The sequence below is a fragment of the Dermacentor albipictus genome, chromosome 6, assembly GCF_038994185.2.
Source record: "Dermacentor albipictus isolate Rhodes 1998 colony chromosome 6, USDA_Dalb.pri_finalv2, whole genome shotgun sequence".
In the NCBI taxonomy this organism is placed as follows: Eukaryota; Metazoa; Arthropoda; class Arachnida; order Ixodida; family Ixodidae; genus Dermacentor; species Dermacentor albipictus.
In genome coordinates, this window is record NC_091826.1 from 27,903,299 (window position 1) to 27,920,340 (window position 17,042).

The following is a 17,042-nucleotide window of genomic DNA, read 5'->3' on the forward strand; positions in this document are numbered from 1 at the left end:
CGTAATGGAGGGGGCGTTTTGAATTTTAAGTTGTGCGCTCCGCCTATTTTTTCTGCCTAGTATATATGTTCCCGTTTATTTTTAATATAAGTAAACAGGTAATTTTGACTGCTCAGTGTGCTGGGTAGTAAAGTCGCAAACTTACACAGTGTCCGTGTCACGATGCAGGTTTTGCAAGTTGAAAAAAACTTCACCACGCGGATAAAGCAGAATTTCACCATTGGTGCCGGTTTGGCTAAGAACGCAATCATCTCCGTTAGACTTGCCGGTTCAACCAATCGAGCACTGAAAGTAGGGGTTACGGACCCCAGTGGACAAAAATGCGCATCCTGCAAGAGTGCCTCTTACGGTGACACAACCAAGATAACCCTGCCAGATCCCGCAAAGGTAAGGTAAACTGCCGAGAGCTGAGCATCGGCTAGCTTCGAGTTGCGGTGGTGTAATTTGTTGGGAAGCGCGACTCTGTCGCATCATTTGCCATTTGTTTTCCCCGTATGATTGACGTGCATCCTATGTGATGGTGGGGAATAGGAGTTCGTCAGTGTCCAGCTACTAATAGGGGCTATGGAACAGTAGTAGTGCCAGCGCCAGCTGCTGGCGGAGCAACTCATGAGGAAGAGGGAAGTTGCCGCCTCCTCCTCAATTTCGAAACGTCATCGTGTGCGTAACGATGGTAGGGTCATATGCGCGCTTGGCGACCCACCGCAGGAGCTGACTTATGTGCGGCACTGTGATGGGCGAACGCTTCATCAACAGTTAGGCATGCGGAACATAAGAACATGCTCCGCGACTGCATAGTCTGCAATATTACCGCGTCTAAATAAGTCCCCCTCGTCAACCGGCCAACCCGGTGTGCGTGATCGTCGGCCAAGCATCGATTATAGACGAAGCATCGGTTAGAACTTGTAACTTATTTTTATAAAATGATAATTGCAGTTGGAATCGAGCAGTGTGAAACGTATGTCTGCTTACAAGCAACGACCACTCAATGCTTTTAGCACGAACATCGGCTACCGATATGAAACGTTTTCAGTTCACCACAAGCGCCTTAACCCGCAATGCGAGAAGGCGCGATGCCTGGAATGCCGCGGACATCAAAGTATCTTCATTTATTTTCTGTGAAATTTTGAAGAGAAAGTTAGGTCATCTGAAACGCATGCGTTTTGGACCGTCAGCGATTGTTGTTTAATGCGCCGTCCGTGAAAACGGGACAGGCAGTCGCCGTCGGCATTAAGTAGACCTAGGCAAACGAGGCAGGCTGATGTGCACGTGGCGCCACTTGTAGGATCATTCCCAAGACTCACTGTCGACTGAGCCCCGTACGGATACAGGACGTTGCGGTACAGTCGGTGCAGTACAGTGGCTGGCTTAGTATTTGCAGGAAGCTTTACGAGACGGCGGCCCTGCAAATAATTGGCTTGCTTTTTCTTGCGGGTAGGCAGCGCCACATTTCTATAAAACTACCTGCAGAGGACTAACACGTACATATAGAAAGATAACTTGCAAGATCACGAAATAAACATCCTTTCGATTGTACACAGGTATGTCATTTCAAACTAGCTGAGGTCTGTACATTTATTTAGGAATGGACGCGGTTCTAGAGCGCTTAATGCCTCATTTAGTGGCAGAGTGTCGCCCCCCCCCCTCCCCCCATCGTTTCAGGGTTTATAGCATTCGCTACAGAGACAAACGTGCCCCCCCAAAAATTCTGGAACCTTATAAAAGCACTCGGTGCTCCAGCTAAAAATTTGCAAACGACTATAAGGGATGAAGATGGTAGCATATACTAAGGAGACGATCCCCGGAGGTACATCACAGACGTTGTTGGGGTTAACTTTGGCACGAAAGAAAGCGTAGTTTAGACATAAACATATCCAGTGACAACAGAGAAGCCTCACAGGTCAAACTTTAGCATAGAAAACTTTTTCTGGAAAACAGCAGGTGATATACCTCATAACACGGCAGTAGGACCCAATGAAATCCCAATACGGCTAATCAATAACGTCAGTGCAAAGAGAAGGTCCAGCTGACTAATGCCATAGAGCAGGTGATCAGTACGAAGAAAATTCCGGTTGTATGGCGTGAAAGCAAGATCAACCTCATTTACAACGGCAAAAGTGATAACGATTAGACAAGCTCGTGCAGGCAAATTACATCAACGTCGGTGATACATACGTTGGCAATGCAAGCCATAAAATTAGAACTGTCGAAGTGGGTGGAGGGAAATGATGTACTGGGGGAACTACAGAATGCGTTAAGACCAGGCAGACGCTCAGAATATATGTTTATACTAACTCAGTGGACAGAGATTTCAGTAGCTCAGAAGAGACCTTTATCGATTTGCATTTTTAGATATTAAAGGAGCCTATAAAAACGTAGAAAGGAGTTGTCGTGGGATATCTTCAAGCATGCAGGACTGGATGACGATTTCGCGGAACTGCTGAGCGAGGTATATAGAGACAACCGAGTACGAATTGTATGTGGGCGTCTAAAACGCAATAAAGTGGTGGGTCTTCACGAAGGACAGAAGCAAGGACGTCCTCTGTCTCCATTGTTATTCGCGTTTTCTGTTAAGAGCGTACGAAGACGACTGGAAAACAGCAAAATAGGATTTGATTTATCGTATATGCGTAGTGGACAACTGATGCAACTGAACGTCAGTGGGGACGACAACGTGCTGCTAAGGGACAACACAAGCGATTCGCAGACACTTAGGAATATCTATGGCAGTGCAGCGACAAATCAAGACCTTAAGTTTAGCACAGAGATATCGGGAATAATGATCTTTAATGAAGAGACGAGTAATTACGTGGTGTTAGTTTAGCAGCAAGTCATGCCCATAGTAAAGAAATATAGAGACTTCGGCGTACACATAAACGAAGGAAAGACTTACTCAGGCACCCGCCAAGATGATCTGGATATAAAGGGGAAGCAGAATGCAGCAATAATAAAACGGAGCACTGTGGGGCCAGAATAAGTATGAGGTGGTGTATTTAATCTGGAAAGCAGTAATGGCGCCAGCAGTAACATTGGCAAATGTCATTCCATACTTAAAATCGGATATCTTGTGTGGGTTGGTAGTTAGCCAAAGATCGGTAGGCCGGTTGGCTTTGGGAGCCCACGGTAAAAGCACAAATGAGGCAGTCCAGGGTGACATGTGTTGGGCTTCTTTTGAATGCAGAGAAGCGCAGAGCAATATTATCGTTGAAGAAATACTCAAGAAAGTGGATGAATCGGTGGAGAAAGTGCACAAGTATCTGTACCCGAGAAGCGTGGACACAGAATGGAGGAAGAGGTAAAGAAAGTTGGCAACCAAGTACAGGGCAATTGAAAGTGCAAATAGACAGCCACAAGTGATCAGAAAGAGTGTGATAAAAGCAGAGGCAGTGAACTGGATTCAAAGAAATTATAAGGGAAAATCTGTACGATGACACGAATGACAGTGCCTTGCTATTTGAGGATTGAGTCGGTTGCCCGAGAACAAAAACATACCGGAGCAAATGTTCGGAACTAGTTAAGGCATGTGCATGCTACCGCCAAAATCTGGAGAACACTCAGCACATTCTAATCGAATGCACAGGAATTTACCCTGTGAGAACCGTATTTAAAGTTCACCTTTCAGAATCGCTGGGATTTGAAGTGGACGGAAGCATCACGCGGTCAGTAGTCGACGTAAGCGAGAGACGCTTAGAGCGTTGGTAGAAAAAACTCGGGGAAGAGATTGACATGACCGGACCTGTTAGACGTAAGTAGCGGTACAAGGTAGATGTTGAAGAAAAAAAAAATTATTAAAGAGATGTATGCAAAGATGCTTATAAAAATAATGTATATTGTAACTTAATAAATCGATCCGGCTAGGTGACTATTTCTCACTGCCACGTATCAAAGAGGATGTCATTAAATCATCTTCATTAGGTAAGCATCAGTGCCCATTTAAATTGTAACTATCTCATATATAAAATTATGATTCCTCCTATCGTTGTGAATCCCATTCCTTCCACGAAAATGACAATGCATATTACGGGCGTTTGTCAGTCATATTAGGTTGGGCGGGGGAGGCTAATCGGCGCTTCAGAAATTTTTGCGATTTTCCTGAAGATCCTTTTAAGCAAACTTTTAGATATTCGCACGTGTCTAGTAAAATCATTCCTCATTATGCATACAAGATTAGTATAGATATATTGAGAAGTGCTGTAATGGTTGGCGTTCTTCTCCATCCGTATTTGGGCTTTGGTCGAGGAAAATTCAAGAAATAGCTAATCGAATGTGTGCGTTCAAACTTCAAGTTTCGTTCTCACAATGAATGTTTTGCTGATATGAAAGAATAACATTCACATTTCAATTTGCTTGAAACATTTCCTCAACAATTACAATCCCATGCAAAGAGAATTTGGCAGGGAACATCTCTTTATTTAAGGTGACGTTTTGTTTGCTCAGTAGGCAAATTAGACAAATGACAAGAATTTGGGTAACTATCACACCGAAAGTTTTTTACGTACGGAGGTAATATTCTTCTCAGCAAAAGCAGTGTTTTAAAAAAATCGCGCTTAACGGTTCAGTTGTGAAACACCAAGGCCAATATTTATCAGGAACTTAATTTCTCCAATCATTTACCGGTCATTCCTTTGGAAAGTTCATCCTGGCAATTGCTGTAACCCTTTTCGTTGGATTGAAAACTTGAACGACAAACCAGCGATCTTGATAGAGCTCGGTTCCCCGGGAGTGGCGTGACAAGGTTGTTGATGCAGGATAACATACAGGCTTCCGAAGAATTTGCGCTGTTCCATTGGATTCGATGAGAAAGGCGGCATTCGTGTCTCCTGAACCTGTCATGTAAACACGATGAGCAGAATCGCTGATGCACAAACAAGCAGGGTGCCACCACCGGTCAGCAATGCCATATATATATATATATATATATATATATATATATATATATATATATATATATATGCGTGTGTCTGTGTCTGTGCGCCCGTGTGTTGGTGTTGAGTGATTGATTGATACCGTATTACACTTATTTTTCAAGACGGGTACTTGGACGCTTCATCTAGAGAGAGGCAGCACCGATGATGTCAGCGTCAGCGTGAGAGTGTTTTCACAGCCTACTGACAATACTGCGGAGCCCATCAGGTCCAGGGTGCGAATGATGAATACTTTGGTTGGACACGATTCCCGCTCTATCGTCATTGTTGATGCCACCAAAGGGAAGAGAATCATTTTGAATGCAAGCGTCACGGCTGAGATAACCGACATGGACGGCGCAACCACTGCGCTAAGACCCCTCGACGATGGCCAAGGTACGCATAATGTTGCATGATTCTGTTATCGCCGAGCTGAATATATTCGGCTATAAATTAGAGATTGTAGCCTGTTAGTAGTGGTTGCGGTGCACTGTAAAACAGTGCCGGTTGCGAGCATCCCAGATTTCAGTTGGTTACGTTTCCCTTCCGGGATTCGCTTGGCAAGTGTAGATGCGTCTGCAGCGCACTCCGTGGCACGAATGGCCACGAAAGCTATATATGTGTGTTAGTATATATATATATATATATATATATATATATATATATATATATATATATATATATATATATATATATATATATATATATATATATATTACTAAACGAGAAGAAAGGGGGTTAAAAAAGAGGCCCGATTTTCATTAGTCATATCCTAAGAAGCTAACAAACATTGACGCCAAGGACAACATAGGGGAAATTACTTGTGCTTCATAAATGAAATAAAGAATCGACAAATTAATGGAAATGAAAGTGGATGAACAAACAACTTGCCGCAGATGGGAACCGGACCCTCAACCTTCGTATTTCGCGTGCGATGCTCTACCAATTGAGCTACCGCGGCGCCGTTTCCCCATCCACTTTCGTAGGTATTTATGTGTCCTAGTAGAACCCTGGGAGTGTTAGCCAGCGCCATCACTCACAGACCTCGGCGGTGGACATGGAACCTCCTTTCTGCCGCAGGCGTCACGAGAACGTGATCTTCTTGGATGAAGGCAACTGGTCAATAAACCCACACATGCTACCTGAAGGCAGCAATGTTGCCGGATTCGACACCCTCGTTATCTAATAAACGAGAAGAAAGGGGGTTAGCCGAGGGGCCCGATTTTTATTCGTCATAACATAAGAAGCCAACAAACACTGAAACTAAGGACAACATAGGGAAAATTACTTGTGCCTAATAAATGCAATAAAGAAACAATAAATTAATATAAATTAAAGTGGACAAAAAAACTTCGTAGGAACCGAACCCACAACCTTCGTGAAATGCGAAGGTTGTGGGTTCGGTTCCCATCTGCGGCAAGTTGCTTTTTCATCCGCTTTAATTTCCGTTAATTTATCGCTTCTTTGCTTCATTCATTAAGCACAAGTAGTTTCCCCTATGTTGCCCTTGGTGTCAGTGTTTGCTTCGTTCACTTAACTAAGGTGGGTCAACCTTTGGGAACAAATTTTTTTTCAGACTCAATGACAAGAATCCCGGTAGCATCTGTAGAAATCTTTGACGCTGGTAATAAAGTCTGCAGAAGGGCCGGAGTCACTGGGCCAAGGTTGAAGCTTGTTTGATCATGCACCCTGCTCAATTTGTGATCTCATATGAGATCTAGCTAGGCTTACTAAGAACAGTTTCTAGGCTTAATGCTCATATGATACTCAAAAGCCAAAACCCTTCAAAAAGTCTCAAGCCAAGCGCACTTAAAAAGTCGTCATTTTAACGTGTTTATCTAGAGTACTATTTTTACATACGAAATAGCTATTGGAAACTGCGTGCGAGCTTAAAATGTCAAACTACTATTAGACTTATAGCCCTCACATTTCCTCTCGTACCATTCATTATCGATTCAAGTTTGGGCAACAAACTTCAAGGTTGCTGAGCACGAGGTCGCGGGATAGAATCCCGGCCACGGCGGCTGCATTTCGATGGGGGCGAAATGCGAAAACTCCCGTGTACTTAGATTCAGGTGCACGTTAAGGAACCCCAGGTGGTCGAAATTTCCGGAGTCCTCCACTACGGCGTGCCTCATAATCAAAAAGGGGTTTTGGCACGTAAAACCACATAATTGTTAAACTTCAAGGTTAACATGACTAAAATTCTTTAAATTTATTACCGCGAAATTTTTGACATGCGAAACATTACCAATAGTGCGCCAGATGATGGTCTTGATCGCTCCACTAACCTTTTGAAGCTGCGACGCGAAGTTCAAAGCGATGTTTGCTTTTAATGCGAAAGCATTAGACACCTCATTGCACGAGCATTGGTCGTAGTCAGCGACGATGTGAGAGAGTAAAAACACGTAAAAAGATCCTCAGGCTTATCAACTTATCAAACTTATCAGGCTGGTTCCTGCAAAGAAACTGAACTAATGATTTAAAAAAAATGCGCTACATCTCGGTTTGGGTAGGAATCAAACCTTGGCCTGCGGGGTGCGAGACGGGCGCCCATCCCGGACCCCACGGCGGCTCCACAGTTCTCTGCCTGACTGAAGGTGTGCCTAGTACGTGCATTGAGACAGGTGGAGAGACTGGCGCTGTGTGAACGCAGCCAACTCCTCAGCGACGATAACATGCCGTCGTCAGGGTAACAATCGTCAAGGTAACAATGTACATTCTGCCCAGCAAGAACACATCGCCATGTGTGCCCTACTACGTTGTCGAACATTTCAAGCTCATATAGTTTCATGCACGCCGAAAACCTAAATCGAAAACATTTCACCAAAGAGACTATAATGCTTTCGCATTCCCCCCCATAAGCAGTCTTAAATGTATCTGCCTTATATTTTCCTGAAAAAAAGAAGACCGCTGCTTTTTAAATTGTCGCCTGATCTGACGTGCTTTTTCTCGGCAAGACATGTGTTCTTTGGCTTTCTCCCTAAAAAGGTACAACAAAACTTGTAACCCCACCCGGCCTCTGTGAAATCGGAAATGAGATTACCGGTTTGATGCGCCACATGAAAAATGCAGCAGACCCAAAGTGTCCTGTTGGAACCAATATACAGCGAAGCTTACGAGGCAGTGTTCTCGTGCTTCTTAACTGTCTCGAGGATGACGAGAGCGAGGAGCTCTGCAATGCAATGCACCTTTGAAGGCAACCAGTTTTCTGTGGGTTAAGAAAGGCAAGCTGGTTTTCTGCGTCATTTGTTTGTGGCACCCAACCTCCCCTTGGAGGCGCAGATGCAACCATTCACGTGGCTGCCAGGCGGCGCAAGGCACGCGCAACGTGACGTCATCTCTTCCTGTGTCCTCTCACCCGTCCTCTCCCGTCTTTCGCGTAGCGGTCCCCCTCGCCCTCTGCGCAAGCGGTCAACAACCCGCGTCTTCAGGCCCGTTTCCCCCTCTACCTTTCACTACTGCTGGCGAAGTAGTGTGAGCCATCCATTCCTAAATAACGCCTCTGTCCCGCAGTCGACAAGGTGACTTCACCGTTCGGTCAAGATATCTACCCAGCAGTCGGTTTAGGCTCTTCTTGCTCCCTGGAACCGCTAGGTTTCAGCTATAGCAAGGAGGAGGGGGGGAAGTAGGCTTGTCCGCTACAGACAGTAGTAAGAGGCGATTGGAAGTTTGGTGGCACAAAAGTAGGGAGATTACAAACAACGGAGGCGTACAAAAACGGAATTCCCTATAGCGGTGAAGAAAACGTTATGTTGGGAATGCTGCGTTTTTCTTCGTTGTTAGTTTGCTTTCCTTTATTTCTTTAATATATGTAGGGCTTTAGGAACAGTAACAGGAGCCTGTTGGCGTTCGAAGGGGACCCTCTTAGTATCAATCCATCGATCCATCTGAGTGTGAGCTATTCGGCAATAAAGCACGAGCAGCAGTACCACCACCAAACCACCACCACCACCAGCACGCAGCCATTGTCAAGAAAGTCCGGGATGATTGGCAAAAGAAGTTTCTTTCAGAATGCTCGAATTGTGTAGCATTGTGTACTGTTTCAATGTTCATATACCACTGGTGCGAGTAATAAGGTATGAAATGCATCTATAGCACGTTTCAATTTGTGATAAGCATGAACTCTCACGTGGAGGCCGCAGTACGGTGGAAACATGTCATTTACCGTCTACAGAGTTTTGGTGCACTAAGTGAATGGGGTATTGCCTTCTTTTGTGCATGTTTATGCATAGTTCTCCCACTTGTACTGGTAGCTACAACATGGTGCTGATTTAAGTACAAAAACAAGGGCAACAAATGCTTGTAGTGAATTAATAAGGAAGTCGCTGTGCGCGAGGAGCCTGCTGAACGGAGTGCTTCAGTAAGTATGCAGAAAGTTGGTAGTTAATGCCGATTGTGGCTGCGCTAAAGTGAAATCAAGCTCTACTAAAGAAAGCAGGAAACTGTGACAGACCTTGGTACTCTTGCAAACGTTGTCTTGCCCTGATCGGTTGATACATTTCGCAATGTTAAAAGCGTCCTCAAATATATTCGCTTCATGAAAGTCAGAAAGCGTGATTGAAGTTTTCACTTGTGGTGTGACCTGGCCAAGCGTTTGTGCTCAGCATTTTCTTGAGTACCACTGAAAGACTATGGGATTGTCTTTGATTGTTGTTGTTTGTTGGCGGGCATCGCACAGACAATTGTTACGGCTACTGCGCTGGGTTAATTATTGTTCTGTCTGCTAGCCATGCACCTTGCAGTGATATTGGGTGGCTACCTACAATGCCTTTTTCGATATGCTAGAAATAGCCTTAGCTTGTATATAGTAATATGCTTAGAAGGCGCGCAGCTGCAAAGAAGGACTTTTTGTTAAATAAAATCATGGATAGCTCTCGTACCTATTTTTCTCGGCGAATGTACATTAGTTGTTTGTATGCGTCGTTGTTCCCTAGACTAGCTGAATATAACTGGGGGTAGATAGAAATAACGTATAATAGTATGATATGTTTACAAGGATTAGAACTGTGTACTGAACATGCGATGAAGCCCCAACTGCCGGATGAGAGTTTTCAGGCCATATGCGGAATATGATCAATCCAGGAAGAGGCTGTGGAGAATATGACACCTTAATTAGAATAATTCGTTCAACGCCTGATTGGTATGGAATCGGTAAATTATACCCTGCGTGTGTGAAGTGCGTTGGTCTTGCAATGAAAATACCAACATATTGAATGAACCCGCTCGAATTACTATACAAAAGAGAGACATCGTCTTCGTTTTGCAAAGCTAATTGTTTATCTATTTCTTTTAGAATTCCTGAAATTCAATTAAAGCCTCGTTGTCTAATGTTACCGGGTGGGCTTTGTCTGAGCCGGAGAAAAAGTCCGCCAGAACCCATATCACAATGACTGTCAACGCGAGTACAATTAGGACTGAAGCAATGTAGCGACACCGTGATGCCAACGCCTAAACGTGTATGCTTTCGGGCTTCTTGGGCTTCCCACTGCACAGGCTAGGACATCTAGCGACGCCGCCGCGAATTACACGCATGGCACGGGTTCAATACCGCCGAGCAGCGTGTGAATTTAAATGATATTTTTTTATCGAAGACTGGCACTAGTGTGGACCTAGAAACACCACGAGGACGTAGAACGGACAAGGACGCAGAAAGAAGCTGATACGGAGACACAGCGCTGTGTCTGTGTTTCTACTTCTTCCTACGTCCTCATTCAGTCACGCGCACATATTTCATCATTGTTAATTTGCTTACTAAGCGAATGTTTATAAGTTTATAAGGCCACTGAAAAATTACCCTTACTTCTTACCACGTATCCACTAATTTACTATCACGCTCAGTGCTTGGCTTTCGGGCGAGACTGACTTTTTCTTAAGCTACTACTTTCATATTTCTTGTCCTATTAGTAAAGCTGCACAAACAAACAACAAAGATATATCGTTACCACTAATATCAACTACTCAACCCACTCCCCTAGCATCGCGCCCCAGAAAATGACGTGCAGCGAAGATTGTGTAACCATGTTTCCTTGTGGCTGGAGCTTGCGTAATAAAGAGTTGATGGCCCTAATTTTGCAGATCCAGACGTGTATTCAGACGACGGGAAATACACTGATTACTACAACAACTTTGAGAAAAGTGGAAGGTACATCTTGAAGGCGTACGTGAGCGGTCACAATGTCAACGTATCCTGTCGCATGGCACGTTCTGCGAGCTCCATTATTATGCCGAACGACACTACCGGTGAGTGCCTAATTCAAACGTTCCCATGAAACACTGGTTCTGAACGCACAGACATGGTCCCAAGTATTTTGCAGTATCCTGCATGAGCGCAAGGAACTTATGCGTGGCATAAAGCTCAAAGCGAAAACTACCATCACGGAGTGAATGAAATCCCCTACCGGTCGGAAACGAACCAACGAGGCGCATGTAAAGCGTCCTCAGGTTATATTCCACTGTATGTACCTGGTGGTCCAGTGATTAACGGGACACTAAAGGCAAATACTAAGTTAAGCTAAAGTGATAGATTAGTTCTGGAGAATCTCTAAGGTGTCAATATTATCGCGAATGGAGCCTTAATAATCGAGAAATATAGTTAAATGCAGGACATGATTAGAGATTTCCTCGAGACATTCAAGCAATTGCCCGAAGACGAAAGCACTCCTCAGTTAAATTATGTCACTAGTACTCCTCATTTAAATTATGTCACTAGTACTCAACCCCTCGTTGCAAAAAAAAGCATCCTTGTATTCTATTATAAGATGAAACAAAATGCTACATGTCCAGTTCTTTTTCATTTCTAGAAGAAAGAAGTCATTGAACTTACCCCTGACAACAACGCGGGCGGTTGAAAGGTCTCATTGTCGCTCCGCTCCGCGCCACCCACGCTTTCGCGTTTCAGCAGTTTCGTTAACGTGTAGAGCTGCGCTGGTTTTGTTGGCTCACAAAACTCGCACAAACAGCGAGTAGCAGAGAATTCAATTGCCATGTGATGTCGCGGGATGCCCGAACGGTCTATGCCAGCTGACCAAACAGCAGTTGCAGCGGCGAATTTACCGCTCTGCCTTGGCTCAGGGTCGCCATCTGTCGGGCGCCGTTATACTCACCGACGGAAGCAAAGGCTGGTGAGAGCCTATGCAACGTCACCGCTCCTCCAGCTGGGTGGCGGGAGATTTGAATTTCAAAAAAGGAATTCAGACCCTTCAGATTCAATTGTCTCGTAAACTAAGTCTTTCATAGGCACGAAACAAACGTTGCGAGGTTTCTGGAAGCATATGGGTAACCGCGTAAACAGACGACCACAAGAAGGGGACACGTACACAGAAGCGCTGACTAACAACTGGTTTTATTGGCAAGGATAGCACACGTTATGTATGCCTGAATGAAGGAAGGGAAATGAAGGGGAAGAACATGTGAAGGGTGATAGCGTATCAACAACGCAAGCGAAATGCAGTCCACCATGCGAAGCAAAACGCAAACAATTCACGCGATATCAACGTTCACGTGTCTCGCTTCTTGGGGTTATCTGTTTGCGCAATGACCCATATGTTTCAAGATAAACCAACTCGCCCAAAAAGAAATATTGATGAGGTTTCTAGAATGGTACTTGAACAGTCCACGTCGACTGAGTTTTAGCCTTTAGTGCCCCTTTAAAGTACGAATGCTTAGAATGTTACGAGCATTGGGTCTAATCAATTCATGTGCGTTTCATAAGCAGACTTAATTATAGACGGGGCCATCTTTAGAATTGACAACAACTGCGCCCACCAAACCACAACGCCCTTTTTATTTGTGCTTCCGTGCCCGAAAGACCCCAATATTTTACAGCTATGAGAATATACCTCGCACTGCTGCTTGGTTATTTACTGCAAGGCGTCAAAGCCAAAGCATATAATTTGTAAACGCCCATATTTTTCCGTTACAAAAGTTTAGGCAGTTACTAAACCGCACTTTTTGATGAAGGTGATTTCAGAAGATGGCTTTCGTGTACAGCAAGCACCGATTGTTATTTGCAGAAGCCGGAAACAAGTTATGCCTGCCATGGTTCTGAAATCACGTTTCGTGATGCAAAAACTTATAATGACATGGGAAATTTAATTATTTGTCGTTTGCAGCAAACTGAAGAAGCTGTAGAAGCAAACTGTAGAAGCAAACTGTAGAAGCTTGTTTTCAACTTTTTGGTTTTGACGAAGATGACATCACGGATTTTCTTTTTCAATCCTAAACCTTTCCTTAATTTCCACCAATGAAACTACGCCAGCGATGAGGGAATCCTAATTCAATTGTAATGCAATACTTAACAATACCTGCTGATGAACTGGACGTCAACACTGCCATCATATTTTGGAAAAGCTTGAATTGCCTTACAAGCAGAGTACCGCAGCTCGGAAGCGGCGGCATCATAATGCTGGAGCTACTTATAAACGTTTCTTCGAATTTCTTGACTCAGTACATGCCGCATCCTAATTAAGCCAAACAAGGCGCCATATTGACTGACAATAGACTGCCCCAAAACCAGCCAAGATGCTGGTTTTGGGGTTTTGATGCTGGATGCGGCCAAGATCCATCAACTCCACCTGGTGCAGGCTGCCCACATGCGTGTACAGCTTCTTGAATTGTTACAAACACGCTGTTGGTAGTGTATCTTATAAATGTAAATTGCCCGCCAAGTTTATTTGCTCGTCTCTCTGCCTTTGCATAGCAATAGCCCTTTGAAGTACAATATTTGGATTAAGTGTTTAGTGCTTCGTGCGTGGGCAGTCACTCTTGACTTCGCTCTACGTTGCCGTGCCCCTGTGCCGCCTTGTATCCACGTTTACATAACGAAAATTCTCGACCATGGTGAACCGATGACCTGTTTTCTTTTTCTTCCTACGTTACCTATTTATTTCGCTCTAACAGCGCCAGCGGAAATCTTGACACAGTCATGACTGCCTCTAGAAAGTATTCCTCGAGCGGCTGTTACTTTCTCAATAACCGGCAAGAGGATCATATTTTGTTTATTAGCAACGGCTAAAGCGCTGTACCGGGCCGGCCAGGGTCGGGCAGTGCCCAAGTATTTCGATCGTGGCCCATGTATGGGCTAGGTTTGAAAGCTCAGGGCCGGGCATCGGAGTACCAACGCGTGGCACTTTCGGGCTCGAACCGAGCTCGGACCAGAAGAAATGGTCCGTGCATGCTCTAGTGTGAGCTAAAAAAAATTCTGGGGTTTTAGGTGCCAAAACAACTTTCTGATCATGAGGCACACCGTAGTGAGGGACTCCGGAAATTTGGACCACCTCGGGTTCTTTAACGTGCACATAAATCTAAGTACACGGGTGTTTTCGCATTTCGCCCCCATCGAAATGCGGCCACCGCGGCCCGGATTCCATCCCGCGACCTCGTACTCAGCAGCCCAACACCATAGCTACTGAGCAAGCAGGGCGGTTAGTGTGAGCTACAAGGCTATCTGCTTCTTTGTATATTATTATGCTTCCTACGAAGGAACAGCGATTACCTACGCAATGCGTATGAATACAATGGCGTGAACAAATAAGCGTAAAGCACTGAAACCTTCGTAAATGAATGCCAAAGAGCATATTCTTTTAAACACATCTCCTGTCTGTGCTCGAAAAGTTATTAAGCCACAGACTGGAATGTGCCTTCAACTTACTCAATTCCATGGCGGTGTTCAAGTGTCCTTACATGCAACTGTATTCTCATCGCATAATATTGTCCACTGCGAGTAAAACGCGGCACACTGATTGTCTACACAATAAGCGTTATTGAGACCAAAGGCAGTCATATATTGATCTTTTGTTGTGTAAACCACTCACAATATCTTCAATGTCCACATCACTTGCAGGGCAGTGTAGCCCGGCCCATAGGTATCCCAAAAGATGCTGCCCTTCCTACAACGGCACCTTCAAGTACAAACGCCAGCGGCCCAGAGAGGAGACAACCAACGGCACTTCGAATGTTGTTGTCGACGGAGGACCATTCTATCTAGAGGCCCATAACATGAGCCTGGACCCACCGTTGAAACCTTGGAAATTTCGAGTCTGCTGTGAGAGACCTCGAACAAATGGCACCCTCCTTCTTCAGATGAGCTGGAATTGGGCCGGCGCTCACCTGAACTTCGGGAAAGGTTGGTAATTACATTTGGAAGCGCAGCATGGTTCTTTAGCACATAAACAACCGGAGAAGGAAGTCAGAGTGCTAAGCATCATTCGTGAATTAATCTTGCACAAATGGTCACCTGAAACGAACTCTGTGCACGTTGAGTAAAAGTGAACTACTCTGACTAATAAATCAAATGTGCAGTCCAGAAAAGTGAAATCAAGCCTTGCCGTGATTTTTCATGACCCCAGCGCTGTAGCGGGCACATATAAAGGTGTATCTAGCGAAAAGAAAATAGCTGTGTCGTCTAAGCCTGAACATACGTACTATGTATGATCATCCATATAATATATGACGAGAAAACCAGGATGCTGAGACAAACACACGAAATAGCAGCTGCTTAAACGTGTTCTATTTGTCAAATGTGGAAAGGTTCAGTCGTATAATTCCCGTAGTATCCATATACACGCTGACGGCGTTTGTTACAAATTCAAGATAAACATCCCATAAGGAATTATTGCTCAAGTTTTGCTTTAACATTTGTTTGGTATTATGCATCCTCTCTAACAGCGTCATCAATCGATATCCGGGTGAGGAATGAGTCCGAAAGCCTCAAGCAGCACTTCGAGTCCCAGGAGAAAATTGATTCAACGAACTTGGTTGAGGGTACTTTAGAACCTGGTGAGGCACGCACGCATAATGTTGTGACGATATCGCTTCCTGGTGAGTGGGCAGAAGTGACAGAAAAATACACAAGGTGGAACCTCAAGTTTGCTGCTAGAACGACGAACTCCCTTAACGTGACGTCCGATCTATCAGACATAGCAGACTTGGACTACTTCAACGACCACAAGTACACATCAGAGGCTACAGTCAGCGTGCCTACAAGAAGTACGGCAGCTGAAGAAAGTAGCCCAATATCGACAGGCGGAAACACAGCCGAATACAACAATGAAATGTACAAATCTACGACAGAAGACTCTGACGACGGCCAAATGTCCACGTCAAAGGCGCCAAGGCGGGAGCCCACAAGCGACCCGGAAGCTCCGAAAGGCAGTAAAGAATCTACAGGAGGACACAGCGAGGAAGACAAAGACAGCGATGATGGCACTGCTTCCACATATTCAACGCCACTGGTTCTGGGTCTCCTTGTGGCAGCAGTAGCGATCGTTTCTGCTGGGCTATGGGCCCTTAGAATCAACGACAAACGCGAAGCTGTGATTGCGAAAAAGAGTGCTACTGAACTGACTGCGACACCAAGTATGTCAGTGCCGCAGAGTTGAAAATGTTGGAAGGTAACAAACTTCACTGAAGACACTAATTCAGGTAATGTTACTAGGTCGGCACGTACTTAATGTGCATCTTGTTTCAGCGAATATCCCGAACCGATTCCTTAAATTACTGCGCTATCCCTGACATTTATGAAGAACCGACTTCCTCTGGGGCTCCTGAATATCAGCGAAAAATGTTTATTTCTGAAACAAATATATATACTTATTCTATTTACAACATATATTCAAGACGTTGAATGTTGCTAGAAGCTTGTGTGTTTGGTAACATCCATTAGACAAGTTTAGTAAGACCCATCCCTCAAATCCGCCGCGAAATGCTTTGGCACCGGGCCAACGTACGCTGATACCACAGTGCAATAAGCGGGCGTCTTTTTTTTTTTACTGGCCATCTTCTTCCTTCCTCCCCGCTCGGCTATCTATTTCTCTCACTTCTTTTACGCCCCACATCCCTTTCCTGGTGCAGTGCTCTTGAGGTGACCTCGCCTGAGAGTCAGTTACGGCACTGCACTTATCTCTTCACCCTTCCTAAAAATCACACACACACACACACACACACACACACACACACACACACACACACACACACACACACACACACACACACACACACACACACACACACACACACACACACACACACACACACACACACACACACACACACACACACACACACACACACACACACACACACACACACACACACACACACACACACACACACGCACGCGCGCGCGCGCGCACGCGC

At 44.8% G+C, this 17,042-nt stretch overlaps 1 protein-coding gene across 1 annotated transcript in view; it reads left to right on the forward strand.

Annotated features, from left to right (window-relative positions):
• The window catches only part of LOC135905083 (calcium-activated chloride channel regulator 1-like), a 43,575-nt gene extending 27,025 nt beyond the window's left edge, over window positions 1–16,550 (forward strand). The window contains exons 10-14 of the mRNA XM_065436053.1: window positions 169–387; window positions 5,030–5,300; window positions 10,983–11,147; window positions 14,749–15,030; window positions 15,573–16,550. Of these exons, the coding sequence (XP_065292125.1) occupies window positions 169–387; window positions 5,030–5,300; window positions 10,983–11,147; window positions 14,749–15,030; window positions 15,573–16,285 (1,650 nt within the window). The 3' untranslated portion in view covers window positions 16,286–16,550. The remainder of the gene's footprint in view (window positions 1–168; window positions 388–5,029; window positions 5,301–10,982; window positions 11,148–14,748; window positions 15,031–15,572) is intronic.
• The last annotated feature ends 492 nt before the right edge of the window (window positions 16,551–17,042 follow it).